Here is a 12,539-nt window from a genome sequence, read left to right on the forward strand (position 1 = left end):
TGAGTATCTGCCCTGGACTGAGGGAGGAGCAGTGACACAATCGCCTTTATTCAGGGGTCTGTGGGAGGAGCCGCAGGAGCAGTCAGCAGAGGGGCGTGTCCAGCCAGGTAACCCAGTTACAACCCATATACATGGTTTACCACAGTGCCACAGCTCTTCTGCAGACTTTTGCTGTCTGGCTTGCTTCTGTCTCTCCTTGTAATCCCAGACCACCTCAGTGATGTTGAGATCAGGGCTCTGTGGAGGCCATACTGTCTGAAACCATATAAAAACTCTAGGGTGCCTAAGACTTTTGCACAGTATTGTATTTAAGTAAACATAACTTTTAAGATTACTTTTACTGTGAAATGTAATGGACTGTATTGTGTCCTGTCATAGTAAGTTGATTTACAATTCTGTCATGTACACCAAGTAATGTACTAACTATCCTTATTGAATTACTTGGCACAGAGTAGGCCTGACTAGCTCTTTCAGCCATGCAGCCCCAGCAACCCCCGACAACTCCGATTAACCCTAACCTAACCATGAGACAATTTACAATGACCAATTGGCCTAGCTGATGCATCTTTGTATGTGGGAGACAACTGGAGCACCCAGGGAAAACCCATGCATTCCACGGCTAAAGGGATTTCTTATAGACGGTGGCGGAATTGAACTCCAACCTCCAAACTCCGATATCTCGAGCTGGAAATCTTTATGCATGATGTTCAACTCAGTAAGTCCTTATGTGCTAACGCTTCAACATGTTTGTAATCCTAAAATGCCCAACCATCCCTGGAGGTCCAGTGAAGTGCCCAAGCAGTCATTTTAATTAATATTTATAAAAATTCCAAAAGCAAATCAAAATGTGGTAAACAATGGGGAAGAGAAATAATAGGGGTTGTGCATGTTGTAGTGTGGATGAAATCACTGGAGAGATAGAGTCACTGGTAGATACAAAACAGCTTCTTAATTTGACTCAACAAGCAGGCATCATACGGACGGAGACACTTTCGGTAGAAAGGTCTGCTAGCTCAATGTGGGCTCGATATTTATATGCTAAACACAAAGGCAATCGCTACTTAAAAAGTTATAGACAATGCTTTTTATTGAAGCTACATACAAAATATCACACCACCTAACTCCATCCTTTCCTTCCGACGCCACCATGTCTGGGTTGGTATCCACAGCCTTTAGGAATGCAATTAAATCCACAATGTATTTATTTGGCATTTTACGTGCTAACATAGAAGACAATTAATATTTATAATGTATAGATGATACTGCCTTCAAAACTACAGCATCAGGTCAAACTATGGCGCCAGAAGCATCTGGTAGTCACACCTTTTTAGGAAGCTCGTTGTTGTGGACTCAATCCACAGTACTTGATCAAATAGTCAAATGGAAATCTGGTGGCCAAAGTCATTTAAGTGTAAACAAATCATCTACCCAAAAAACTCACTCTAACAGTGTAAACCGTTTTCTAGCCTTACTTTCAAGCACCTCACACAAAATGCTGGAGTAACTCGGCACTTCAGTTATTGAGGGGAATAAACAGCAGATGTTTTGGGAGTCCAGGTGAGAGGCCTTGACCTGAAATGTTGACTGTTTGTTTCCCTCCATAGATGCTGCCTGACTTGCTGAGTTCCTCCAGCATCATTTGTGTGTTGCTCAGGATTTGTACAAAATCTTTTCTGTCTACTTTTGAACACATCTGCTTGTCTTGATAAGCTTCTTGTTACGTGGATCATTGTTTGAGATGGTGAAGCTCAGTGACTGCCTGCTGGAGGCAAATAAAAGAAACAGCTAAATGTTTTATTAATGACACTTTTCTGCTGAACGATCGCCACAAGCAATTGACTGTAACTTCCCTGCTGGAGTTGAACTTTTGAACCACCTGTGCGACCTGGCAGTGGCAACTGAAGTCTTGAAGATGCAGGACGGCTGTGGCGAGGTGTGTGCGAGTCCAATCGAAGTGGTGGGTTCCGGACCGGAGAGTGGGGAATGAGCCAATGTTTGGCCATCCCTGAAGCGAACTTGGAAGCAATTTGATTTGGCAGGATCGAGGCGATGCAGAGTCGAGGTGGCGGGATCCGGGCCCGGGTCTGAGAGCGAGGAAAGACCCAAGGTTTGATTGATTTAAGTGCCAAGCCGAATTGGGAAAGTAGAGTACGGACCGAATTGAGGTGGCAGGGCACAGGCCCGAGAGCGTATCTAGGCAGCAGGATCTGGCTCTGAGAGCAAGGTCTGGACGATTTAAGCACTGGACCACATTGAAAAGGACAGGGGCCAGAGGCGAGGCATGGGCTGGTTCAAATCATTGCTCCACAGTTTACTCGTCTCCACGCTGAACTTCAACTCGTTACTCCGCGAGGTTTACTCATCTGCACCGAACTGTGGCTGTAGCCTGCAATGATCACAGTGTGGACTCATTTTTGTGAACTTCAGTCCTGAATTGCTTACTTATTATTGTTTGCACAGCTTTTTTCCCCCCCTTTTTCTCTCTTTTTTTTTCTCTGCTCGTTGGGCGTCTGACAGTCTTCTTTTGTTTAAATGGGTTCTACTGGGTTTCTCTGTTTTGTGGCTGCCTGTAAGGAGACGAATCTCAAGGTTGTATATAGTATACATACGTTGATAATAAATGTAGTTTGACTTTGACTTTCACATGCTTGGTGGAGGAGAGCAAGTTGTACGCGTTAACATTTTTGAAAATTCTTTTCAGATCTAATAACTTTGAGAAAGTGTCGGGAATGTGATTTTTGATCAGGGAATAAAGCAGATTGCCAAATATTGGTTTGTTTCGTTTTGCATTGTGAGACTTGATGTAAATTTTTGAAGTTTTTGAGTGTGGAGGCTTGTTTGACCTGGACATCGCCTGCATGCAGGTTCGAACACTTTGTGTTTACATTTCTGTTTCTAAGCATATGTGGTAATATAATCAATATATTTAATTCAACTTTCAATCAACAACCATCAGGCTCTTGAACCAAAGCGGATAACTTCACTCAACTTTACTTGCTCCATCATTGAAATGCTCCCCAGCCTATGGACTCTTCAACTCATGTTCTCGATATTTATTGCTTTATTTATTTATCTATTATTATTATTTCTTTCCTTTTGCATTTGCACAGTTTGTCGTCTTTTGCACTCTGGTTGAACCCCCAATTTGGTGTGGTTTTCCAATGATTCTATTATAATCATTATTCTATTACAGATTTTTTGCCTGCAAGAAAATGAATCTCGGGGTTGTATATGGTGACATCTATGTACCTAGACTATAAAGTTACTTTGAAATTTTGAACTTGAACTTTGTACCCCTGTTTTATTTAAGGATGCTGGGCCTATCTCCATTTGCCCATTTGAGATGTAGGAGATGAGTTTGTGGTGGGATTTGACGTGGTACACTCAGTTGACTGAAGCTCTTAGATTCCACACATACTTGAACCAAGATGCTCTTAAAATGGACTAAACATCCTATTTGGCTGCTTTGACTTTCCTCTCAACCATAAGCAGATGCAGAATTGCTTATTGTTCACCTTCTGGGTGATTAGATCATTGTGAATGAGTCTTACTGCTGTGACCTCATCGGTCTATAATCTAACCATTATAAATGATTGTTTTAATTTTCTTTTTTGTCAGTTGCCAATTGGGTTCAGAGCTTAACTTTCCATCCACAACATCACAAAGCATTTTTTAAAAAAGAAATCATGTTCTGGTTGAATTATAGGACACTGGAGTTTTGAGAGTTTGATCTGGATAAGTTGTCTTCCTGCTTTATAGAATTGTACATATGGTTCAAAGCAGGAAAGAGTCCTTCCACTTCTTCGTAAGCAGTCCCCTGGGATCATTGAGAATTTATGTTCATTTTGTGGGTACTTGGGTGCCCAGTGAACTCAGAGTGGAAACCATAGACACTTCTATGAATGAGATTGGTAATGGTTGACTGTGTGACCAGGTGGGTAGTTGTGAGGTGCTTCCATCAATTCCACAACGTCCTTATGTTCTTCTGACATGGCTTCCAAGTTCTTGATGCTGATTGTTCCCCTCCACTTTCAGCTGGCATAGATCAGAAAGGCCCCAGGATTGGTAGGGATCTTGCGTTTCTTCACAGTGGCTTTGAGCAACTTCTTGGATTATTTCCTCTTCAGGAGAAAAATTCTGACTTGATCAAAATAGCGCATATCTAATGAAGGGTCCGAAACATTTACTCCCCTCCGTAGATACTGTTTGCTTGCTGAGTTCCTCGAACATGTGCCCAAGACTTCCAGCATCTGCAGAATCCCTTGTATTTATGGTATCTGAGATCCTGGTAATACAAACAAGAGATTGTTCCAGTGTAACTTTACAGGCTATTTATGTTACCAGTTTAGTCACTAGAATAACAGGACATAAATGCATGCCCTCCTGCTGACACCCTGGCCAGTGGAAAGAGACCTTGTTTAATTTAAGTGATTTATTGTCCTGAAAGTCTGTTACAAAAATTCAAGTCTCTTTTTCATGACTAAGCTGTCGCAATGTGCGCTGGCAATATTGGAACCCAAGTGCAGAGGAAAATCGAACTCTAAAGTAGAGGTGGTGATGAAGGTTTATTCATAATAATTCCAAAAGAACATCAGTGGCTTAATGGATTGACAACGCGAGAAGTAACATTCTCAAAACTAGCACCCTGCTATTAGCGCTAATCAGACTTCCGCTTAAGTAATACAAGTAACGCAGAACCCCCACGTCTATCAAAATAAACTTAACAAATATAAACGGAAAGCACCAGGACATTGTATTACAAAGAGCAAGTCACTCAAGAAAAAACACAGGGAACTTTAAATGGTTAATAACTTTCATTAAACAACAATTAATTAATTCAGGTGCTCCAAGAACCTGGAAGCCCAGTGCTCTCCGGCGCCCCACACAGGCCTGAAGAGCTCATTACACTAAGCATTTAATCCCTACTAGAATTTATACTCAGCAGCATGCATTCTGTTAAGGGCCCCAAGCAGGAGGGTGCTTTCTGCTCTCATGCCAGCATCTTTAACGACACCTTCTATCCCTTTGTCATAAGACTTTTGAAGGATCCTCTTACACACTAAAGATAAACTTTTGATTTCTCAGTGTACTTTATTTTGACCCTGGCACTTCATTTTTCTAACTGCACTGCACAGTCTGGATGACATGCAAAGTTTTTTTTCCCAATGTATCTTGGTACATATGACAACAATAAACTAACTAACCCGATTACCAGATGTTTCTGCATCCTTCACAAGACAATGCCTGGAACTGGAATAGAAGCAAGGAGTCTTTGATGCTGAGGAAGAAGTGGTGCTCCCAGGCACCATGTGGTCTTGTTTGCCACATGCACTCTGACTTCTCAGGGTCTTGTGAATAACAAATGCTAAGCTGTGCCGGATTCTGCACATGCTGTGTGCTAGTTCTCAGATGCGACTTCATTGGACACGTGTCTGACTGTACACTCAGTGGCCACTTTATTACATAGCTTCCCCATTCTGATGTTTTGTCTGAACAACAACTGAACCTCTTGACCATGTCTGTGTGCTTTTATGCACGGAGTTGCTGCCATATGGTTAGCTGTTTAGATATTTGATTAATGAGCAGGTGTACAGGCACACCTAATAAGGGTAGGCACTGAGCCATATTTACAATTATATAGAAATTACTGCTGTTGAAATGCCCACCAGCCCTGTCATTGGACAGAACAAAGGCTCCCTCACCATCTGTCAATACAGCTGTGGCTGAACCTGTTGCTGCCTGCAAAAGTTGTCAGGTGTCTATTTACCGAACTCTAATGCTTGTTTCCTTCACTGAATAAATCAAATAAAAAGTACTATATCAAAGAACATTCCTTTACAAAGCAGGATATTTAGTTGCTTTGTGCTCTGACTTCAGCTGAACTTTTGTTCTCAGATTTGTAAGACTTCCAGATAATGATGAGGTTTGAATGCACTTGCATTTCTTGTTCAAAAAGTTGCAGTTTACCTGCAAATGGAAACTTGTTCTCTTTGCTGCTTTCATAGTTGATGACCTGCCCACTTTCATTTTTTGTTCATGCTTGTAGATTGGATGTGGAAATGACAGAGAGGTAGGGTGGGATTGGCGGTCTTAGGTAGGGACAGAGAATGGAGTTGGTGGAAGATATGGTTGACACTGTATGAAAAGAGGATGCACTCATGGATTCTTGTGCTGGTGAAGATAATGGGCTGTAGTGCTGACTTCCCCATCACAGGTTCTCAGGTCTGTTATAGCACACAATAACGCTACATTAAAGTGCGTGCAGTGCACCCTAGGGCCCTGAGACACAAACTCAGAGGAAACAACTTGCAAGCTTAACAAATTTGTTCTCTCTATGGACCAATTTCGCAATATGTTTCCATGCAAATGGAGGCAGGTTAGTTTGCCAAATGGATCATCCGAGATAGGGACATCTCTTGCTTCAGTCTGGCTTTATTCGAATTTTGGTCTGAAAATGAATATTGTGGTAACTTAATACCGTGTAACTCTACTCATGCCTGTATAATTCCAGCACAATTTTATTTTATATCTGATGTACAAAGTGGTATGTTTTGTAACTTCAAAATATTAAATTAATTCAAAGAGAGTCCTGGGAGTCCAAAATATGGGTCTGGTTTTGCCTACTTCAAGTGAGGCGTGTACAGATCACGTGGTAACATGATGATGTATGCAATGAGCATATTTTTACACTTAGCTCATTATGAACTATTTAAATGAACAAGAGTGCTTAATCAACCATACATACACACAGGTTGAAGAAGTTCGGTATGGGCCCCCAAGTTCTAAGAACTTTCTACAGGGGCACAATTGAGAGCATCCTGACTGGCTGCATCACTGCCTGGTATGGGAACTGTACTCCCTTAATTGCAAGACTCTGCAGAGAATGGTGCGGACAGCCCAGCGCATCTGTAGTTGTGAACTTCCCATGATACGGGACGTTCACAAAGACGGGTGTGAAAAAAGGGCAGGAAGGATCACTGGGGACCCCAGTCACCCCAACCACAATCTATTCCAGCCGCTACCATCCGGGAAGCGGTACTGCAGCATAAAAGCCAGGACCAACAGGCTCCGGGACAGCTTCTTCCACCAGGTCATCAGATTGATTAACTCACGCTGACTTGAGTGTATTTCTATGTTGCATTGACTGTTCTATTTATTATAAATTATTATAAATTACTATGATTGCACATGGCACATATAAATAGAGACATAAGGTAAAGATTTTTACTCATGTATGTGAAGGATATAAGAAATAAAGTCAATTCAATTCAATATATATGTATACAAGATTACTAAAATATTGTTGAAATATTAAATAGACAACACAAAGCACTTATCTCATGAATTGCCTGTGTTCTATCCTTCCAGGTACACAGTCTTGCCATTGGGGTCACTCAGGATCTGGGATGCCAGGGTGTCTGACAGTGGTCTGTACCGATGCTCTGCTATCAACAGAGTTGGAAATGCCTCACTGACATTGCAACTCGTTATTCATGGTGAGAGTTACTTATCCCAGCCTGCTTTACTTCCCCTTCATTTTCCTGCCTCCCTGAAGGTGTGGGTTTGTGTTTGGTGTTCGCTTCCATGGGTGTGTGAGTGCCTGCCTACAAACTACAGCCACTGCGCCCATCACTTCTTGCTGCCTGGTCCAAATTATTCTTCCTGCTTGAGTTGAGGCGATTTATCATAGATTTTTTGGGAGTTTGGCAAATTGTAAAAGGAGCAATATGCCCAAAATGCTGGAGGAATTCAGCAGGTCAGGCAGCTTCTATGGAAATGAATACCGGGCGATGTTTTGGGCCAAGACGTTTCTTCGGGACTGAGGAGGAAAGGGGAAGATGCCAGAATAAAATGGTGTTGGGGGGCAGAGAAGGAGGGGAAGGAGGTGGAAGCCAAATGGGTGTGAAAGTTCAAGGGCTGGAGAAGAAGGAATCTGAGAGAAAAGGAGAACAGACCATCGGAGAAAGGGACACAAGAGAAGTGATAGGTAGGTGAGAAAAGTGAGAAAAAGACGCTACTGCATCTTATGATCTAATACCTCCTGAGGCATAGGGCTGGGTGTGTTGCCCTCTCCTTCTGAGTGAAGCAGGAGACTCCACTTATTATGGCTGATGTTACTTGGCAATTGGGTGGCCATGTTTCTAGACTGGGGTTTTTCTCCATCATTGGATGCTTTTCTGTGGGGCTTGTAGTCATGGACAAGGTTAACCTGCTCACTTCAGGTCATGGAATCTCCTTAACTGCAGGGACCAGGGATATATCGTCATCAACCAGTATAGGAAATATGAGAAACTGTAGACTGGATGTTCTGCTGCTGAATTTGGGAATGAGGATTACAGAGACTTCTGATCCATGCGACGATTAAGCTGGTAGAGTCTATACATTATACATTTTCTCTTTTATTTACTGTCATTCATTTTCCTTTTCCTAGTTCCTCCCAAGATCCATCCTTCGCATCATCTCCTGAAAGCAGGGGTTGGTCAGTCAGTGGACCTTCCCTGCGTGGCACACGGTGACCCAACTCCAAAGATCAGATGGTACAGGAATGGTGAAGCCCTGCTGCAGGGTGCCAGGGACTCCCTGGACGGACCCGATGGCTCGGTCAGCATTGAAGACGTGGAGCTGTCTGACACCGGAGTATATCGTTGTGTTGCAACCAACAGCGTTGGACATGATGTGATTGATATGACACTGTTAGTGTTGGGTAGGTGTGCATTCAGACCATTAACTGTATGGCCCAGATTTGAGGATGAAACATATGAGGGTTTTGGTCTGAAACGCCAACTCTTTTCCTCGATGCTGCCTGGCCTGCTGGGTCACTCGAGCATTTTGCGTGTGTTGAATGATTTGTCTTGTTCTCCCATGTATATTTTATTTTTAATTATTTAAGAGTTGCAACACATTAACAGGCTCTTTTGGCCCAACGTCCTGCACTGTCCAACTACACCATGTGACCAATCAACCTACTAATCCACACACCTTCAGACTACGGGAGAAAACTGGATCACCAAGAGGAAATGCACATGGTCACAGGGAGAATGGACAAACTACTTACAGGCATTGACGGGAATTGGAGCCAGTTCACTGACACTGTGATAGCGTTAGACTAACCGCTACGCCACCACGCCACTTCAATATGTGAACCTTTTATACGAAGAATGAAGACTAGATAAAATGTCTCATCCCGTTCACTTTCTCCTGTTCATTTGTGATTCCCTGCATTTAAGAGTATATTGTTTCCACTGCACTTGACACCAGAGCAGTCCAGAGCACTCTCCATGAGACCATAAGCCATAGGAACCATTCAGCCCATCGAGTCTGCTCCGCCATTCCATCACGGCTGATCCCAGAACCCACTCAACCCCATACACCTGCCTTCTCGCCATATCCTTTGATGCCCTGATTGATCAGGAAATGATCAACTTCTGCCTCAAATATACCCACGGACTTGGCCTCCACCGCATCTATGGCAGAGCATTCCACAGATTTACTACTCCCTGGCTAAAAAGAATTCCTCCTTACCTCTATTCTAAAGGGTCGCCCCCTCCCCCCAAATTTTGAGGTGATACCCTCTAGTTCTGGATACCCCCACCAAAGGAAACATAGGTCACTCCTCACCCTCTCCTTGAACCTGAGGTTATTTGGAGAATGCATCCTAACTTGTACGAAAGCCTGTTTCCCCCATTGCTGCATGGTTGATAGGCTACACCAGCTCTCATTTAAGCATTACCTCAGATTTAAAATGTTTATCCTTATTTTCTTTCTTGCCCCTTATTTATCTTTGTCATTTCTTCCAACATTTTAACTACAATGTGTGTGCTCTCCTCTAATTCTGGTCTTTGCTAACCTTCAAATCTAATCTGTGTGGTGTTAAGCTTCTATTTCCTCTGTTACATCTAATACACGTTGTCCAAGCCTTTGGTCATCTGCACCCATTTCTGCTCCAGTGGCTCAGTGCCAATTTTTATTTGTTAATGTTACCATGTAGGACATTGGATGGTATGTTATGTTAAAGGAGGACAGAGAGTGGAAATATGATGTTGATGTGACCTTCTGGAGAGAAGAGAGAAAATAGATGAAACTGAGAAAAATTTGCAGAGAAAAATATGCGAAAATCCTATCCAACTTAGCTTTGGCAATTGAAATTACTTCAACTGAGCCCTTCCTGACCTATATAGAACGTAGAGGTCGATGAGCCCAGTTACTGAACAGAGGCAGGTCCTACCTTCCAGTATGTTGGGCCAAAGCAACTACGCTAATGGCATACAATTAAACCAATCCCTTCTGCCCGCATATGGTCCCTCTCTCTCCATTCTCTGCACATTCACATGCCTCCCTAAGAGCTTGTTAAACACCTCCATCATATAGTTACATATGGAGGCCCACCTTGCCTCATTGCATAAACATTTATCAACATCGCAGATGGTTCCTTTTTGGGATTGAGGGGGTATCCCGAAGGTTTCCAGAGGCAGCTGTAGCTCTACGGCTGGAACAGCTGCCACGCCAGCTTTGTTGTTCCTTTTCGCGCCTCGTGGTGCATTGGGTGGCATTTTTTTATGCCATATCTTTGGCGTTGGTTTATTTTTTACAAGGCTGAGTTGCTAGCTCGACACTCAACCCAGCACGGATGGTAAGTTATGTAAGGGGCCGGCTGGATTTGAACCCTGGACCATTTGCCTTGAATCCCTGTACTGATGCCACTACGCCGCCGGCCAGCTTAACCCCTGTTTAGTTGCACTTCTTTTGTGACCTTTCTAACAAAGTTATTTCACACGCTGGGCGAGGCACTGAGGCACAGCTAGTGGAGATGCTGCCCCACAGCGCGAGAGAGGTGAGAGCAATCCTAACCTCTGGTACTGTGCCTCTAGAGTTTGCATGCCCTCCATGTGGTCGTGCCATTTCCCTCTGGGTTCTCTGGTTCCTTCCCACATCCCACACACGTGCAGGCTGGTTGGACACTGTAAATTGTCTGTTAGAATCTGGGGCAGAGAGTGCAGGGGTTAATGAAGAGTCGGTGTAAATGGATAGTTAATCGTTAGACTGGCTGAATGGATTAAAGTGCTGTATCTCTTTATGACCTGAGTAATAAAACATCATGGTACCTTTGTGATTTTATCCCTGAGAAAACCGTTCCATCATAGAACATAGAACACGATAGCACAGTACAGGTCCTTCGGCCCTCAGTGTTGTGCTGACCTTTTAACTTACTCTATGATCAAGCGAATCCTTCCCTCCTACATAGTCCTCCACTTTTCTATCATTCATGTGCCGAAGAGTTTCTTATTCTGCATGTTCCTGGTGTACCTGCCGCCACCCACCGCCCCGGCAGTCCGTTTCATGCACTTGCCACTCTCTGTGTGAAAAGACAGACCTCTGACATCTCCTAAACTTTCCTGGATGGCAAATGCCAAAGTAAGACATGCCTCTGGCTTTGAATTCCTCCACATCAGCTGCCTGTTAGTGCCCATTGATCCTGTTCAAATGACACCTTGGAGGGCTTCAACCTTCCCTTTCGGACAGCCCTCTGCTTCTGCTGCACACGGTCACTTCAGCAGATGGCTACAGAGTGGTTTAAAAACGCAAACACGAGAAAATCTGCAGATGCTAGAATTTCAAGCAACACACATAAAGGTTGCTGTGAATGCAGCAGGCCAGGCAGCATCTATAGGAAGAGGTACAGTCGACGTTTCGGGCCAAGACCCTTCGTCAGGACTAACTGAAAGAAGAGATAGTAAAAGATTTGAAAGTGGGAGGGGGAGGGAGAGATCCAAAATGATAGGAGAAGACGGGAGGGGGAGGGATGGGGCCCAGAGCTGGGAAGTCGATTGGCAAAAGGGATACAAGGCTGGAGAAGGGAGAGGATCATGGGACGGGAGGCCTAGGGAGAAAGAAAGGGGGAGGGGAGCCCAGAGGATGGGCAAGGAGTTATTGAGACAGGGACAGAGGGAGAAAAAAAAAGAGAAAAAAGGGGAAATAAATAAATACATATATACATGCATACACAAATAAATAAGGGATGGGGTACGAGGGGGAGGTGGGGCATTAGCGGAAGTTAGAGAAGTCAATGTTCATGCCATCAGGTAGGAGGCTACCCAGACGGAATATAAGGTGTTGTTCCTCCAACCTGAGTGTGGCTTCATCTTGACAGTAGAGGAGGTTGTGGATGGACATATCAGAATGGGAATGGGACATAAAATTAAATAGGCTCCCCCCGCCTTTCTTTCTCCCTAGGCCTCCCGTCCCATGATCCTCTCCCTTCTCCAGCCTTGTATCCCTTTTGCCAATCAACTGTCCAGCTCTTGGCTCCATCCCTCCCCCTCCTGTCTTCTCCTATCATTTTGGATCTCCCCCTCCCCCTCCCACTTTCAAATCTCTTACTAGTCCTTCTTTCAGTTAGTCCTGACGAAGGGTCTTGGCCTGAAACGTCGACTGTACCTCTGCCTATAGATGCTGCCTGGCCTGCTGCGTTCACCAGCATTTTTTGTGTGTGTTACAGAGTGGTTTAAGGTGCTTTCAGTCATCCTTGTGACAAGGTGAAG

The 12,539-nt window shown here is 43.8% G+C and overlaps 1 protein-coding gene across 6 annotated transcripts in view; it reads left to right on the forward strand.

Annotated features, from left to right (window-relative positions):
• Positions 1-12,539, forward strand: part of LOC140186210 (hemicentin-1-like) — a 449,816-nt gene that overhangs the window by 160,836 nt on the left and 276,441 nt on the right. For all 6 annotated transcript variants that reach the window (XM_072240181.1, XM_072240182.1, XM_072240183.1 and 3 more), the window contains exons 23-24: positions 7,369-7,496; positions 8,432-8,704. In XM_072240181.1, the coding sequence (XP_072096282.1) occupies positions 7,369-7,496; positions 8,432-8,704 (401 nt within the window). The remainder of the gene's footprint in view (positions 1-7,368; positions 7,497-8,431; positions 8,705-12,539) is intronic.

Source organism: Mobula birostris, chromosome 22, assembly GCF_030028105.1.
Source record: "Mobula birostris isolate sMobBir1 chromosome 22, sMobBir1.hap1, whole genome shotgun sequence".
Classification (NCBI taxonomy): Eukaryota; Metazoa; Chordata; class Chondrichthyes; order Myliobatiformes; family Myliobatidae; genus Mobula; species Mobula birostris.